The following is an 18473-nucleotide window of genomic DNA, read 5'->3' on the forward strand; positions in this document are numbered from 1 at the left end:
TGTGCTTTTGGTTGCTTGTTCCTTTGTGGATCTTGCTGTGATTTTGCCAAGGGTCCTGCAACTCGATCCTCCACTTTGGAGCCCTTCACCTCAGCGACTTCCATGTCATCTTGGTGACATGAATGTCTTTAAGGGTCACAGAAGATACCCCTTTGAAGGTATCCATGTGGCCATGGTGCAGACAAGCTGACTGATGCGATCTTTAGATAAGTAAACAGCTCACTATTGGGCTGGAATACAAATGGCATCCTGATTAATATCTCAGCCTGCTGCACTGTTACGACTGGTGCCGGAGTAGCGTGCCCAGAGAAGGGACCGCAATCCTCCTCAGCAGGTCACACACCCAAAGAAGTGGAATGAGTTGACTTTGCATGAGGGATACTCCGGCCTACTGGGAAATGTACTATTAAATCTATTCTGAACTGATACAGGCTGCTTTCTGCACCTGAGATGAACTGGCACGGTGCAGCTTCCATCCGTTCAGCTAAACCCCCAGACAGGGCTTCTGAGTACCAGGTTGTGCCTGAGCATTACCTGGGAAAGCACAGGATGATGAACTGTGCTAGGACGTGCACTAATAAGCGCTATGGGAAATCACAGTGCAGGGCCTGAGCCTGTGCACCAGCACGGCTTTGCCTACTATAGGAAGTGCTAATTTACACTGTCTAGCCAGTGTGATCAGGAGAGAACGCAGCCAGCACCCACTTTTTGCTCCTCATATCTGATGGCCTGACTGGGTATGGCAAATTTTATGTGACATCATGACTAACCTACCAGGTCCTGCTCATCAGGAAAGGGTGTAAGAGGCAAAGGGAACTGTGAACCATCTACACGCAGGTTTTAAGGCTGCTCTACAGTCATACAGACTGCATTTTCTTTAGGTGCAGGGTTGTAAATCTGAGCCAAGCACAAAACAAATGTTTTTCACATTCTGATTGAGATGTCATAAACAACACCCCAGACACAAATGTGAAACAACTTCCTGTGCTGAGCCTAAAGAGCATGCATACTGCTGTGCCTTCACTTTGATACACCTGGAGGATGAGGGATCACATTGCAGTTAGTCAAATTTGGCACCAGTGCTAAGAAAGCATGAAAAAATCCCAAATGAAACTCTTTTCTGCACTGTACAAGAACTGGAAAATGTCAACTCTCCAGAGTGCTGTCAGTAACATGAAGCTAGGATGCTTCCTTTTGCTAAAGTCAATAAAGAGTTAATATTTCTGCAGGCAAATTATTGTCTTAATGCCCTCTTTTCATAGGTTTGTGGCAAAGAGGAAATATTCTTCAGACTAATGTCCTTAAGATTTTCTTGAATAAGAAATAGGTTCAAGCAGACTATGTGACTACCTCCCTGTTAGATGCTCTATGCCTGCAGTGAAATGAGAAACAGAAGGCACAAACTGCAGCTTGTCTTTCACTCTTTCTTTTTTTTTTTTGTGTGAGAAAAATGGTATATTTAATAATCATGGAAGGTCAGAAGTGTTGCCAGACAAATTGGAAAAAAGGCAATGCATGAGGAAGGATACTCTTACAGAGGACAAAGATTGGAAAGAGGCAATCTCTCGACAAAGAGAACAAAATCACAAAACCCTGGTCCTGAAGATTGCTACACTTCTACTTTCTGGCAGGTCCACTGTGCCTGGGTGGTGTGGCTCTGGTACCCAAAGTGCCAGCACCTCTTCAGGGAAGACATTGACCCCTGGACCTGGCACAGTCACAGCTGTGCAAGTGCTGAATGACACCGTTTTGATTATGCAGGACTTAATTGCTTACCATAAATGTTAGTGACTGTTCAGATTTGTACTGACCCGATCTTTACGACCTTTAGGAAATCTCAGTCTTCTCATCAGTTACCACTAGCCTAGAGGAGGTTCTGTCATCACCAAATGTTTTTGGGTTTTTTTTCCTGTATGAAATCTGTATAGAAAGAAGTGGAGTATCTGAGTGTCTGTTTTTCTCTCTTAATGTAAAGGGGCCACGTGCAGATGAGGCTGAATTCACACTACATTATTTCTGACAAATGGTGCTGGAAAAAGATAGACCTCAAATAGCTACACATTAAAGCACTTTGCTGACCCTCTAAAGTCATGAGAGCTTTCTCAGCGAGGGCCCTGATTTTGTGAAATAACCGGATATTTCAACTACTGGGGGCTTTTTGTGGTGCATGTGTGTGTGTGTGGGGTGTGTATTAGCTCCTGTGCAGGTCTGGGTTGGTTTTTTTTTTTTTGAGTGCAAGGTCAGTGTTAGAAATCTATGTGTTTTCCTGCACCAGGTAGTAGAAGGCAGTAACTGCTATGTGAAATCAGGTCTGCTGTCACTGATGTAACATGTGACTCAGTCTAGTAATTTGTTTAATTTATTCGGGTTTTAAATAAGCTTTTAAGCTGCCTGTGTACAAAACAGGAGGCTGACAGCTATGAGCTCAGATCCTGATGAAGTGGTGCCTGTGTAACTAGGCTGCTGTGGGGAAATGACTGACCCAGGGACAAACGAGCATGGAGCTTGCCTGAGCTCTGGCTCATGGCAGACCTTGCTGAGCTGGTAGAGGGTAATACATGAGTTTATTGTATAGGTTCCTGGAGACAAAAGCTGATAGTATAAGACTCTTACCCCTCCATGAATCTAACATGTGTTTTGTGCCATCCTCTCCGTGTAGCCACAGCATTGTTTCTAAGGGAAACTACTTGGTGCAGGCTTTCCTATGCCAAAACTCAGGTCCAGCTGCTATGGTAACGTTGAAAAACCCTAAGACTGTTTTTATTTCTCAGCTAGCTGAAGACTGAAGGAGAACAAAATGGTTATGTACACCAGGAACCGCTAAGGATGTGGACTGTGGACAACAGTCACAACACGTCTGTGCCATGTATGTACATGCTCTTATCTCCTTAACATACATTTGTGGTTGGGCACAGCTTGTCCTGTGACTCTACAGAAGGTTCAGACATCATGTTATGGATGTCTCTGACAAGGCAAAAGAAGTATGTTAATTTGCCTTTGGGGCACCTTGGGATCTACTGCTCCTGATGTGGACTGTGGACAACAGTCACAACACGTCTGTGCCATGTATGTACATGCTCTTATCTCCTTAACATACATTTGTGGTTGGGCACAGCTTGTCCTGTGACTCTACAGAAGGTTCAGACATCATGTTATGGATGTCTCTGACAAGGCAAAAGAAGTATGTTAATTTGCCTTTGGGGCACCTTGGGATCTACTGCTCCTGATATCCCCTAAATCTGGTGGAGATGGTGAGCTTGTGTCAGGAAGGCATCACAGTAAAACGTTGTTGTGTAGCTGAGGCTGGTTGAAAGGGTTTACAGTGAAGGTCTTTCCATAAAAATACGTGAAAGGGAAATAGAGGTTTTGATGAAATGTAATCATTTAAATTAATCTTTTATCAGCAAGGTAGCTGGTATCCAGGTATGGAATTTATGGCTAGAACAGTAGAAAGCATGTGTGTACAAGCACATGCATACCCAAGAGAGCGGGGGTCTCTAGCAGTGTGTAATGGTGGATACTCACTGTTCTGGAGAGTTGATGTCTTCTATAGGATCTTTGCTTGTTCTGGAAGGGTCTGATGAGCCCCATTGTGCTGGTGGATTTTGATCAAGATGATTTTTCAAAATGGCTTTCTCACCATCTGGATGGAGAAGACATTCAATTTTACTTTACTATGACCCAGTGAGCATTTTTAAATTAATTGTTTTATTTAAAAGTTTCCCAGGGGTTGATAATGGAAGAAAGTAAACTCTTTTCTGCCTGTGTTCCAATACAGTCTCAGGTTTCCCTGTGAGTCTTCGGTACTTTCATACTGTCGGTGATGTGCTCCTTCATAGGAACTACCACATAGAAACAGAAGAACAAAACTTCTTTCACCCTTCCTTTGCTTCCCCTGTGCCTTTAAAAAGAAACGGAAAACAAGCCTTGTTGCCCACCTCCATGTAGCCCTATCATGCTTGCTCACCTAGTCTTAGCCTGGGTAAAAGATTAACATAACTGCACCATAATATTACCTTGCACTCAAAAATTGTTACTTTTTCATAAGATAAAAACCTCTTATCTAAGTCTTTTCCTAGAAAAACTATAGTCTTGTTGATGTATAAAACCGTGGTACTCTTGCAATCACATAAGCAATTAAGTGCCATCATTTAATGATCTGCCATCATTTAGCACGGACATACGATTCATACCAGTTGCACTGGTCCATAGGCTGTCTGCAGGAAGGACAGCTAATGATTTCATTAAGCTTTCTCCTGCTGTTCTCTTTTCTGCACAGTGATAGTGCAGAAGATTATCATTTTCCCTGTAGGTAACTTCACTCGATTCCCCCGGGAGACCCAGGAGTCCATGGCTAGCTGTGCCAACGCCTGTGGCATTGGTCCCCCTGAGAAACGTGGACGAACAGAGAGATTTTAAGAAGACTGTCTTCTTCTGGTATCCTGTCTGTTCCTGTCTGCTTTTCCAAAGTCTCCTGCTGTGTTAAGCCAAATAAAGTCACATGGAAAACATCTGAGTAATGAGGACGGCGCAGAGTTTTCATAAATAATTACAGAGCAGCTCCAAATCCATCACTGGCAGTTGTTTGCCACACCACAGAGAAACAATGATTGCTGCAGGCATTAAGGCAGCATGGGAAGAGGACTCGAAGGTAAAAACTGGAAAAGGACACTGGAAGATTTGAATGTAAAAATGGGTATGAGGGAGAAAAGCAGGAAAATATTGAAGAGAAAATGAAAATAGCATGAAAAACCCAGTGCGTATTGAAGGCTTAAGCTGCTTCTCTGTTCTACTAACGCTCAGAAGCCCCAAATAATGCTCAGGTCCCAGCATGCTAGGATATCCAAGTTATCAGTAAGCGCTGGTGGGACAAAACAAGCAGCAGAAACACAGAGTGAGGGAGGAAGCTGGAGGCAAAACCAGGAGTGTCGTGAGGGCAAACTCTTAACACGTACAATTGCCCTCCCAGCGTGGTCAGCCCTGGCATTATTTTTTACCATTCACTTTCTTCTGTGAAAAATCTAACAAGCAAGTTGGAAAGAGGTGAACAGGCCAGGGTGCCAGAAATGTTCAGACATGGGGTTGCTACAGCTCAGGAGAGCAGGAAAGATTTTTCACTTATGTTGTGTGGAAGAGAAGGGTTTGGCTGAGAAAGGAGCTGGCCAGAACACATCAAGCTGCTTCTGCTGGGGCAAGAAAATGTCAGTACAAGAGAGCTACGGAATTCAGTTGTAGCAAGAAGAGTGCTTAAAAGGAAGATATGACGGGATTCAGTGATGGTTTAGATGTGAAGGGAGGACAGCACAGTCAAATCTGACAGTGGCTAAGATAAGCAATGAAGTCTATCATCCCAGGGCAGCCCGAAGTTGGCTGGTGTGGCATTTGCTGTCACAAGAGTTCAGCTTTTATTTTCCATATATTGCATTTCTATGTATATTGAGCTTGACATTTGCATAAAAGCCTTGTGATGTCTATAAACAGACACGTAGAAAGGAACACTTTTTACTTCCATGATTAAAACCAACGTTCAATCCTGAGCTGATCTAAGCGGACAAGAAAAACTGCTGACTTTATTATATAGACCAAAGTTAAAATTTGAATAATCCTTTCCATCCCTGAAATTAGTGGTGGAAAAGGTCTGTTATTTAACTATTTCAGGGTCCCAACTCCTTTGGCTAAGATAAGCAATTTAGCTTTTACAAAGGCTCCAAAGGTACAATTCTTCATCAGATGACTAGAATATGCAACTGTCGGGCTATGGGAGTATGTGATTTTGTGTATACGCCCCTAAAGGGGTTTCATGTGCTTTGAGTTGTTCCGTGAGAGAGGGAGAAAGAAGGAGGTGGTCCCTGTCAAAAAGGTGGGGGATTTAGTTTAAAGTAGAGCCGAAATCATATATTCTCTGCCCACTCACCTCTCAACACCAACTGCCCATATATCACGGTGTGTTATTCTTAATAGACCCTGTTCTACTGCTCTTGCAGATGACTCTCCCATAATGCCCTGCATAAATTTCTGTATACAAGGTTACCATATACAAGTTTTAATGTATATGTACAAAAAATAGAGAGAAAACCCACATAAAACTGCCATAATGTTGAGATTTTGTTTTGTTCTTCTTTCAAAATACAAAAAAGTTGGATAGTTCTTATTTGTTAAGCTTTTTGGGAGAGGAGTTGTTAGATTTTTATTCTGCAGCTATGGAAACTAGAATATCTTTCTTCTTCCTTTTTTTATTTTTCTCTTTTTTTTTTTTTTCATTTACCTTTCATTTAAATAATGAAGAGCAAGATTCTCACTTAGTCATACGCTTCCAGGAGCTGGAGCTTAAAGAAAAAAACACTATCACCATATGTACTTGAAGAACTTAAGGATGGAGAAAACTGATTTTATGTATGTGAACAACTGAAAGAAAATAAATTAAGGGTAACGGTCAACGTTTGAGTTCCTAGTTTCTCCTGCAAAGTGTAGCACTGCTTTTAATACTTCCCCAGCTTTTCTTCCTCTGTCCATTAAGTATGCCACTTGAAAAATGCCCTTCATTCCCAGGGTACTGTCTGCCACTGCAGATGCTACTGAGTGAGTTGCACTGGGATGATCCAACTACCTTCAAAATTGAATTTACATTAGCCAGAAGCACTTTCTACATAATTTTCACCTTTGTAGACCTCAAACCGGAACTCCGAAGTCTGGATAAGTGATGCCTGGGCACTTTCCATCCAGAAAACTGTCAGGAAAAACGGCAAATAGATCTCAAGGGCCTCGCACAGCACTCGCTGATGGGTTCATTAGGAAACAAAAACCCGCCGCCCGGTTGTTGGTGAGAGCCAGAAGGCTTTAGCTCGGGACCTTTGCCCACCTGCAGCATAGAAATGTCTCCCAATTAGGAAGCTCTGAGCTGTAAGAGCACATTCGACGCTGGCTGTGGGGAGGCTCAGCCGGGAGGTCACTGCTCCCAGCTGCTCGCCGGTCCCTCTGCCAGGGGTGACACTCCCTTCACACCTGCTGCATGTATAGTCACCCCGCAACCCGGTGCTGTCAAATTACCTGGGCTGGCTTCCGCGCGTCACGCATTTTAACAACTCCCACCCAGCTGCAGGCAGAAAGCATCAGGCGACCGCCACTGCTGCAGTTTCTTCCAAGATTGTAGAAACTGTATTTCTTTAACTAGAAGCTTGTTTTGGTGATGTCTGTGCACTGCAGCTTTATTGAACATCATCATTACGCTTTAGTGGCAATATTCCTCCAATGGCTTACGACTCGATGGAAGAACTGCTGTTCACCCCACATCTTTCAATTCCGCTGTTGTTTGCTCGTTGCTAGAAAGAATATTTTATGCTTCACAAAGAAGCAAGTGTGGTTTAATAATGACTTATAAAAGCTGGCAGAGAAAACCTTGCTGATTACTAAAGAACTCTGGAAACTTTAAAGCTATATTTTTAAAATATACTGCAATTTTTCAGACTTCTGTTGTTTGGGCTATGAAACAAGACTAGCCAGTTTCTGCTTTTTATGTAAACAGGATGAAAAAAAATTAAAAAAAAAAAAAAAGAAAATTAAAATGATCATATAATCTGCTGGGTATATCAGAAAAAGTTGTCCTGAACTCAGCTCGCAGCACCAAGCAGTCTAAACCATGACTTCTGATAGTTATATTTTGAAGGGAAGATTTTTTTTTTTTTTTTTTTAAAGAAAAGCCAGCAAGATGATCCTCTGATTTATACTACTTTAAATCGGAAGAAACTCCCTTAACTACAGATTTATTCCTATGCAAGAACTGAACATCTGACAGTTTGGTCTCCCCATTGAAATAGAAAGAAGCTCCAGTTTCAGGATTGGAATCCATTTGCTGGGCTTTCTTGAAACTAGTATACATATCTCTATATATCTGTATATACAATGATCCTTTCTTTAAAACATCGTTCCTTTAAAGACTCATAGACCTCTTTCTGAAAGCCTTTTCTTTGAATCTGTGGTTTCAATCTCAAGCCTAATGCTTGTATCACACTACCTTCATAGAAGTAATATTTCCTCCCTCCCTCACAGATGAACTCTGTTTTGCTTTGCATTTACAGCAACATGCCTTTGAAATCTGTTTTTCTTTGAGCTGCTTTCACATGGGGAAAAACTAGCACTAGGAAACATCGGAGTGGGGTGACAACTGACAGTATGTAGGCATATCTGACATGCAAATGAATGCTCCCAGTCCATTTACAGCAATGAGTAAAGACTTGTTTTCTGGCTTGAAACAGAAAAGGTTTTCTGTGCCAACAAGGGTGCCTGCAGAGAAAGAACTTGCAGAAAGGGTTTGTTCATAAGTGGGGACTATTGCAGGGCTGTGTCTTGCTTCTTATGTGCATTCCATAGTATGGGTGTCATTCATTAATGTCCCTAATACGCTTCTCTGAAAGGTACTGGCAAAGGTAGAAATAAATGGAGATTCTTCTGAGGTTGGCTTTATACAGACTCTTGCAATCTATGAATCATTCATGTAGAAATAATTTCACGTAATAACATGTCAAATAGAAGTCAGAAAGAGTAAGACAGTAGGATTCCAAATGTAGCAAAATTATCCAAGTACCCCAAACCACACAGTATCTTCCCTCTGTATTTTTCTCCTCAGTAAATTTTATCTCTGCAGGAACTTGCACAGCAGAAATAACTTCCACCTTCATGAAGTCTCTCCTGTTTCTGGAACACTGGCTACATGGGTGCAGGGAGCCCTTTTGGGAAGTTCTGGTTTGTGCCCGTGCCAGGGTATTTCTTCCCTGGAGCTCTCCGGCACAACCTTCCCCTTTACACAGCATCACAGTTACAGGCATTTGTCCTCTTTTTTTCCAAATGTCAGCCTGGAGACCTCAGCCAAGCTTGGCTGTCTTTGCTGAACGGCACTGCCAGTTACAGAGACTGCCGGAGCTGAGCGTGGGTCTCACCCCGAGCCCGTCCCTGCCACAAACCCAGGCTGTGATGCAGCTCTGCTGCACCAGCAAGGTGACCAGGTCCCGCAAACAGTGGGCCAGGGGACAGGAAAATGTGCTGTGCGCAGCGGCGAGGTTGCTAGCAGACAGAGTGACTCAAAATCATCTGAGCAATGTGTCAAATGAAGTTAAGGGGATGGCCTTTTAAATTCAGCTGGAGAAGCCATTTGAGATTCCAGAGCTGCAGTCCATGGAGCATGTTGAGAACTGCTTGACCACACAAAGCAATCGAGCAGCACAGGCAAGAGCCTGCATTAAAAAAAAAAGCAATCAAACCATAAACTACAAACCACAGTTCCTAATTGCTTTTCTTACATAGCCTATTGCTGGAGATGTCTTAGGGACATTATGTGTTTGTGAACAAGAGATGAGTGTCTCAGATAATACCTCTCTTAAAATGAGACTGAATTGAAATGTGCTGCAAAGAAGGAGTCCCCATGCCAGCAAAGAGCTCCTGGACTACACCGGGAGATGTTGCTGTTAATAACTAACCAGGAACTCCGAAGTTACGGAACTTTGCCTGAGGTCAGGCAGTTATGGGCATGCACAGCTGTGTCTATCGATTTTGGCTGAAGTAATTTAACTTCTGCATCCTAAATCCATACTAAATGTAAATGAGGGTGGTGGGGAAGGAAGGGAAGAATCAAATAACCTCCTTCGGCACTTGGCTATCAGAATTAGTAATTTTAACTCTGGACAATTTTTACAGGTCAGAAACCTACTGAAGTGTACTATGACTTTAAAGTTTGATTAGGACTTGTTCGAGGTGCATTGCACAAGTCCTGTGTTATTATCTGTTCTCTGAAGTGCAGTGCCCTGAACTGTGCCAGCAACAGCGATGGGGATACACTACACTGCATTCTCTGTGTGAACTCCTCCAGAACGCCAAGGTATTTTATAAAGAAGACTGACATAAGAGTCAGCCATGTCCATCATGCAAATGTGGCAAATGATCTGCTATGATCTTTAGCTCCAAGTCAGCTGTTATTTTTAGCATCTCTCTTCACAGTCCTACTCCCTCTCTCTCCGTTCCCATTTTCTAAAAGGTCCAAGGTAGGCACAAACCTTGTCATTGCCTTAAAAACAACATCAGACTGGCTTCCCCAGTTGCATGGTGGAGGTGAAAGACACGGTCACTTCTAGGTCAGGCTAATAAATTGTTTACAGTTCCAAAGCTTTGATCAAGTACCATCAGGGACACATAATTTCAAGGTTCTGTCCTTTCATTTACAGAGAGCTGCAAGAAATCCATAGTTACAGAAAGCATAGTTATGTCAGTCAGAGTTAGCTTTCCTGTAGCCATAAGGGCCAGAATTTTTTTAAGTACCATTTAAGCGATGTCTGTTTGCATCTGCACAGAAGCAGCAGTGACTCAGCAGCATGAATTCTCCAAAGCCTTGTTATTTTGATTGGAATGGCAAATTTAAATTAAGCACATAGGTTGACTATTGGGAATGCATGCAGTGAGAGAAATACAGAGGAGATTCAGACGTGCAGCTGGGGGAGAGGGAAACGTGGAAAGAGAGGAAAACAAGAGGCAGAAGAAATGGAAATGGAGGGACACAAAAAGGCTAGCATGGGTTGTTGAACATGGTGGCTCAGAGCCTGGAAATATGAATATTTGATGCCACTCAGGTCAGGATCAGGACACTCCATAATACTTGTGCTTGGGGCATTCACTGCCAGGCATGAGACCAAGCTTCAAACACCTGCTACAAACTGGGATCCAGGTCTTCCCCATTCCCAGGTGAATGGATGCTCTGACCTATTCAATATAAAGATGGCCAAGGAAAAACACCCTTCTTTTCCTTCCTCCCTCTTTTGTACGGAGCTTAATGCTTAGGTCCGTTCAGAAAACTGTGCCCAGCAACTTCAGTATGCAGAAGTATGCCTACCCTGTAAATCCCGACAGTACACAGTTCCAAGCTACGCAGTACATTAAGGCTGAGTACATACAGGTGATTTTAAATATGTATCCCACACAGAAACGTAGAAGTTAGGGAACTCTAGTGGGGGAAATTTAGGAACACAGGCAATCTTGGATGCTGGTGTGTAAAGCGGCAGTTAGGCATCGACATCTTTTGTAGATATAGCCACAAGTAAGTGCAGAAAGGTTATATTTTCTCCTTGATTTCTTTGCCAGCATCCTACTGCTAATGGAGTGCAACCTGCTGTGGAAAGCATCCCATCCTAAATTTATACCCAGTGTATCTCCTGAGGATCATTTTTATTTCTCATACCCAAACTCAGATGGGCATTTGGCAAAATGTAATGTATCTTTTCTGCTCGAAATATTATTCATGATTTATCATTTTCCTGCAGCATCTGACATGAGTGGAACATTCTATGTGTTCCTTTCAAACACTTGGTAAAACTGCCTCATCCCACTCACTGATGTTAGTTCTTGCTGCTGCTCTCAGCCCAATAATCACACGCCTCCAGCAGCTATTTATGTTTTCCTTTTCCTCCTTTCCCCCCTTCTGTTTTTTAATTTTAAAAAGGACACTGGGAACTCTATGGAGCTCTTTTTTTTTTTTTCCCCAAGTTACACAACCGAGTGTATCCCCAGGCTAAAACAAAAGGCACATGAAAAGTAACCTTATCCAACCAAAATTTCAGTATACTTCAAAAGCATATATGAACTGTTGCTGTTGTTCTAAAATTATTCTTCGACAACTGTATTTACAGGAGTAGCTTCTGTTCTACTTAACCAAGCCTACGCTGCCACACCAATAGGAAGCCTGAGCGTAGCATTCCAACAAACATATGAGTCTGTGACTTCCCAACACGGGGCAACTAGTTTTTCATGTAATATAGTAATAATCAGCTGTACAAAGTCATTTGCCAAAAGCCACAAAGTGGATCCATTCTAAAGTCAGAAATGGAAGCTGATTGTCCTGGCTTCCACTTTATTGCACTATGCACCAGTTCTTATTGCTTCCCAAAAGTGAAATACCTTTAATGGAAGCAATTCTTTTGCATATATTTCTTCAGGGAGCGATGCAAAATACACAGTAGAAACAACTTAGGAATATTACAGTCGTCATGAAATCCTTTTTTTATCAGTTCCTAGGGAAGAATTTTCATACATGAGTGCCTTCGACTCCACATTTAGAGTAAATCATCACTGAAATATTTACATGCTTCTCTTCTATGTGCTTGATAGCAGTGTCCAAAAGCAGGATTTGAACTTCCTACTCAGACGAGCACATATTAAACTGGGCTTCCTACTGCTGAAGGCTGGCATAATCAATTCTCACAAGATCTGAAAGACTCTGACTTTCCTCCCTCCATGCAGCACAGAAAACTTGACTTTGGAACCCAAGTATGCTTTCAAAAGTTTCCTGCTTTACCATGTATATTATACACACAGGGCATACAATAGAAGACATATGTACAAAGAAATAACTACTCAGTGGGTACCACACAGCTTTTTATGTGAATCTGTACGCTTTCTGTAATGCAACCAAAATATTTAAAGCTCTATCTTACCAAGGTCTGAGTGCTCAGGAACCAAACCAGTGAGACTGCTATTCAAAATACTGGTGGGTTAAGCTACTAATGGATTTTTCTAACTCTCACCTTTGCTGTCTGTAAAGTTCCGTATACTAAGAATGTCATTAAGATCCTGATAGTGGTTCTGCTTAATGTATGTTGTTTTCTCAGGAGTGTCCTGAAGCTGCATTGTAACCTCTTCCAAGTCTTTGTCCAGCTGCAAAACAGAAAGAGTATGAATCCCTGAAAATTCAAGAGTCATTGTTTCAGGTATCTGCAGTAGCTGCATAGCTTTCTATTAGATGGGAAGGCAGGTGGTAATGCAACTGCCACACTGTGCCAAACACAGTTATCTTATGGCACTACAACACTACCTCTAAAAACTATGTTACAAGTAACAAACCACGCTCAGCTATGGTACTGCACACAGAGCACATGAGAAGAGTAAGTTTTAGTAGTCGTCAGTTTAAGCAAGTCAGATGTACTGCTGAATGAGAAAGAAAAGGGCATTAGAAAGCCCAGTCTGAAAAAAACTCTCAATTGTTCATTATTTATGAATACAAATGTGGCATATGTAGCTATAACCACTTTGTTGAGTCAATAAAATCATCAAACATACAAGAGAATATTAGTGAATTATGACATGAGGGCCATGTCTAGCCATGTGAGTGACTGCAGTCAACTCTACTGGGAGATTATTTCCTGAAGATTATTTTTACTCCTTTTATCTTTCTTAGAGAGACATACTACTGTTAGAATTTTTGTTTGTGTCTCCGTGCGTGTGAAATTTCGAAGAAAATACAACTCTCAGTTTTTAGTCTGGCGGCTGAGAACACTCTATACTTCTGTGATTTGAAAATTACCCCTGTGTTTTGTATCTTTTGTGTCTTAAACTGTGCAATCTGATAGCTTGCAATGAACTGCCATTGCAAGCATAAATTTCCAAGAAGAGAAAAAATGGAAATAAGAGGAGGGGGAAGAAACAAAAATCCCAGTCTTCTCTCTCCCCAGATGCATCCTTTAAGACTTGAGGGAGAGAAGCACAGATGTTTTCTGACTGGCAGAGCCACAGCACAAATGCTGGGTCGGTACACCCCTAGCTTTTAGCACTGAGCTGAACACAGGGTGCTCTGCCTCCATAGAAAATAACCAGATACAAGCATCTTAACGGTGAGCTAGGATGCTCTCTGTGAACAGTTGCCCAGGGTGCAGTGTCCAGAGTACAGCTTACTCACTGCTGGCTTAACTGAATTTTAAAAGTGCTGAATTTACATTTACATTGTTTCCTTCTAGAACTGGGACACCACAACTCAAGGTAGATATGACAGAGATGTAGCTGCTAGCCATGGTAGGGCATGCTCTGAATCCCCTTGGCAACAAAACTCTTCTTTGGACCTGCTGGTTCTGGCTATTTAATTTAATCTATTTAAGCAAAGTCTAAAAAGATCAGCAGGGTGCTACCTGCACTAATATGGCTCAATTACCCTGATCAGCCTTACTTGTGATCACCTTGCAAGGCAGTGGGCTGAGATGTGAGTGAGGAGGCTTAGTAGACAAAACTACAGTAGGATAAAGAAACAGAAATACCCAGTAGCCAGCTGAGCCTTCATTAAAAATTGCAAGGCTCTCCCATGAGAGGGACCTGGCAAAGCTGAATTAAATTTCTTTAAAAGGGAAAGGTAACTTTTTATTCTGGAGTCTTAGGTAGTTTGAGTAAACACCTTTTGGTTACCTAGGCAATTCTCTTTGGTTAAGATCTAGATGAGGTCGTAATGGTTGCAATAAAATACCTTTTCTTGAGGGTATAAGAATACTTCACAGACTAGGCAAGAAGAGGTTAATTTTATCTAAGTTACAGACCAGTTATGGTTATCTTGTCTCAAAAAATGGGCAGTCTTCAAGGCTGATTTGTCATTGTTTGCAGTCTCCTGAGCAAGGATGGACATAATTAAAAATATACGTGTTATAGCTCTATCGGAACTCCCTGTACTTAGCCTTTCTCTCAGCAGAGACTGAAGAAACTTCACAGCCTTTGTGCCAAAAGGGTCAGCTCACATGTTCGTAAAGGTCTTTCTACCTTAAGAAAACATGTAATTCTCTTTCATGGCAGATGAAAAAATCTGTCTAGCAAGTTTTTGAGCGAACTCTCAGAGAGGTTGAGAAATAACAGCAACAGACTTCTCTGAACTCAGCTGTAAACAGGAACAAAGATGGCTCTGAAGGGCCCCTGGGGCTGTGGGTCTCTGTTACGTTGGCATGCAAAAGTCGTGCTTCTAGAGCTATTGCTCTATAGTGCTCAGGACCTCCATGGGAAGCAGCAGGGTAATTTGCTGGTTACAAATAGGGGAAGTTTCATTTTAATTTGGTAAGGCACATTATAATTTTATCACACCTGCTAAGCATTCACTGTATTAATTAGCTATTCATATAAATAACTTTTTTTCCCAAGTATTTTGGTATTTTTCTATGGGGAAATCTATTTTTTTCCTCTAAAAAGTAGTCAACAACTAAGCAGATTAAAGAACTGCAACAACAACAACAACAACAAAAGCTGCCTAGGCAGTACACACGATAAAAAATACCTCTGTAATTTTCATTCTCAAGCGGTGGTTCTCTGACTGCAGTCCTTCTAGTCGAGATGTGCTGGCCTGATTGACGCTGGTGACTGATGTTGATGTTTTTGAATCTTCTTTCTTTTGATTTTGAGTGAACTGAAATCGTCTGTTCTGTGTCGCTGCATCTGGATTTGTCCTCAGTGTGATGAGCTGAAAGGTTTAAAAGCCTTAAGAAATCCTGTCCACGGTTTTATTTTTGCAGCTCTTTCGTCTCAAAATATTGAAAGGCAAACCAAGAGTTCCTTTATGACTTTCAAGTACAAAATTCTGGAAAGTGAGCTCTGCTTGCCATGTGCCATACTTGAGATGATTTCTGAATAACTTTACTGAATAGATTGAACCAAAATGATTTTGCAAAGAGAAGTGTTCAAAAAAATTAGGAAAAAATAATTTCTGGATTTTAATTAAGTTAAAAATACACTTTAATATTTCATCAAACATATTTTTCTCCTTCACTGATATCTTTATTCTTCCAAAGGACCAACCTACCAAACCCTTCTCTTCCCAAGCAGTTTCATCCAAAATTTCTTCTTTCCTACTGTTACAAGTTAACACTCAAACAGAGAGAGTCATGAAGCAGGAGTATTAACAGAAAGAACTCATGGGGGATTGCACTCTGGAGATAACAGAAACTTAATTAGGTTTTAGTGACCCAAAATAAACTAAATCTGTTCAAATAAATTAAATAAGCCACTTAAAAAATAGGTTAACCTTAAACATATTTAATTTAAGCAAATATAAGTAAGATTTAACACTCGATGACAACATGAAAATATCACCTCAACATGAGGAGAGAAAGCTACTAGCTGATGGCAAGGGGGAGAGAGCTTCTCAGATTACTCTAGAGAATACAGCATTTATGATTACCTGCCAAGCAGCATACATATATATTTGTATACAGACAAAGCTGAAGGAGCTCCCTGCCCTAAGAGCATAGGCATGGTATCATAAATGCAAAGGTGTTGAGTTGTCTGAAAAGAAAGAAGGAGCAATCATTTTGTAAGCACAGCACGGTCAGATTTTGAAGTAAATCCTCATTTTGGAATTGGTTCCTCTTGTTCTTCAGAGCCTGAAACTGTTCTGCAGCTGCGGTGGCATGAAATAAGGACCTAACTTCTGACAGAGATCTGACTGATCAGGCACTTGATCCCCAGCACGTATTTACAGACCAAGTTTGCAGATCAGGATGATGCCTGAAGACAATACATTTCCTTTTTCAGGTGCTAAAGGAGATGGAGAAGGCTGAGATACTCAATACTGTCTTCACCGGTAAAACTTGCCTTCAGAAATCCCAGAGCCCCTAAGACCCCTAAAGCAACTGAACACAGGAAGTTCACACAACCTGATGAGATGTATCCCTGATGACTAGGGGAGCTGGCTGATGTCGTGAGGCCACTCTCAATTGCCTTTAGAAGATGACGTTGGTTGGGAGAAGTTCCTGAGGAGTGGGAGAAAGGAAATGTCACAGCTGTGTTCAAGAGAGGTGAGAAGGATCTGGGGAAATACTGCCTGGCCACCTTCAACTCAATCCATGGAAGATGTCGCAGCAAATCCTCTTGGGAATCATTTCCAAACATATTAGGAGCAAGGAGGTGATTAGAACCAGTCATTGCTGATTTAAGAAGGGCAAATCCTGCCTGGCCAACCTGACAGCTTTCTTCAGTGAGGTGTCTGGGCTGGTATATCAGGGGAGTGAGTTATTTTTGTTGACTTAAGCAAAAATCTCAACACTGTCTCCCGTAACAGCCTCACAGTCAAACTGATGGAGTAGTGACCAGCTAAGTGGCCACTGAGGTGGACTGAAGACTGGCTGAACTGCCAGGCTCAAAGAGTTCTTGCAAGCCAGTCACTAGTGATGATTGTTTAGCCTTCAGATGGAAGAGATCAGGGAAGACATTATTCATGTGTATAAATATGTGACGGGAGAGAGTAAAGAGGATGAAGCCTGACTCTTCTCAGTGGTGCCCAATGAAAGAAACGGAGGCATAAGCTGAAATCCAGGAAATTTCATTTAAACATAAAAAAAAAAAAATTACTCTGAGCATGGTTAAATGCTGGTATAGATGCTCAGAGAGGTTGGGGAGTATTCATCCTTGGAGATAATCAAGACTTAACTGCTCTAGGCCAGGAGTAACCTGCTGTAGCTGAGTCTTCCTAGAGCCCCTGCTTCTCCTCTCCCCCATATTTTTGATTCTAATTAGGCTGGTTGTAATGACTGATGTGTCTAACTCGCAGACAAAAAACTGCATTAAAATGAAGTTAAAGGTGAAGAATGGTAATTACAGGGCTTCTTAAATGAGCAGGCAAAAGTGTTACAAAATAAAAGCTCTGCAATTTGATGTGGTCGAAGTTCAAACTGAATGTAAGATAAAAGTATAGCCATCCCTCAATTGATTCATCTTTATGTGGGAGTTTATAGCTGAAGACTGGATGTTTTGCTACAAGGACATATGCTCTAATGAACTCCACATGGTGTGGATTAGACAGAAAAGTCTATGGGCAATGTTGTTGGCTCACATTGTATAAGGGATGAGGTTAGATGAGCTGGTTTTGTTTTTTTTTTTGGGCCATAAAGTCAGTGGAAGTTGGGTAGAAGCTGAATATCTACAAAGAGTCAATGCCAAATAGACAAAAACTGCTACCAACACAGAGAATTAATGTTTTAATCCTGGCCACCTAGAACTGATTTTGCTTTGCTGCTCTACAGGCAACTGGATCAGAATTAATATGTTAATGCCATTGCACCCAATGCTGATATGCACTCGATGGGTGAGTAGAAGTGAGCACAGTGTTCTGTCTCAAAGGGATGAAGCTGAAAAAACAGAAGGATGTGAAAATAAGCATGGATAAACATGGAAGAATTACTTTATGAAGAGAGAATACATATTAGGATTGTTTCTTTTAAAGAAACTATGACTATGCTGAAAAACACTACAGACCTGTTGGTCCTTAAAAAGATAGTTAGACATAGCAGTTGACTTCCAACAGGAAAAATATACATAATGTATTATTGAATTCTGCAGATCACTTCTACAAGATATCTTTGAATCCAGAAATCTATATAGTTTTAAAAATGTCTGGACATATTTTGATCGGATAACAAGAATGTCTACAGTTACTGTATGTAGGATGCAGTATAATGGATATCAACATTTATATTTGAGGATACTTTTAAACAGAGAGAGCAATCAACATTTTTTCCTTGATTTATCTTACTCTATTATGGGATTTTCCTCATGTTTTTCTGAGACACCTGATGCTGAACGAAATGGTACTGCGCGAGGTGGACATTTAACTCAAGAATTATAGTAATTGCCATGTTATAAGTAAATAAGATTAGTAGAGCTGACAAGAAGTAAGGGAAAACTGTCACATTTCTTTCCCT

General features: G+C 41.4%; 1 protein-coding gene across 1 annotated transcript in view; it reads right to left on the reverse strand.

The window, feature by feature from the left end:
* The window catches only part of LOC104508231 (gamma-aminobutyric acid type B receptor subunit 2-like), a gene marked incomplete at its 5' end in the record, with an annotated part of 26196 nt that overhangs the window by 4895 nt on the left and 2828 nt on the right, over positions 1 to 18473 (reverse strand). Inside the window, 3 exons of the mRNA XM_010149781.1 lie at positions 3526 to 3643; positions 12561 to 12690; positions 15056 to 15238. Coding sequence (XP_010148083.1) covers positions 3526 to 3643; positions 12561 to 12690; positions 15056 to 15238 — 431 coding nt within the window. The remainder of the gene's footprint in view (positions 1 to 3525; positions 3644 to 12560; positions 12691 to 15055; positions 15239 to 18473) is intronic.

The sequence above is a fragment of the Eurypyga helias genome, unplaced genomic scaffold (assembly GCF_000690775.1).
Source record: "Eurypyga helias isolate BGI_N326 unplaced genomic scaffold, ASM69077v1 scaffold12694, whole genome shotgun sequence".
In the NCBI taxonomy this organism is placed as follows: Eukaryota; Metazoa; Chordata; class Aves; order Eurypygiformes; family Eurypygidae; genus Eurypyga; species Eurypyga helias.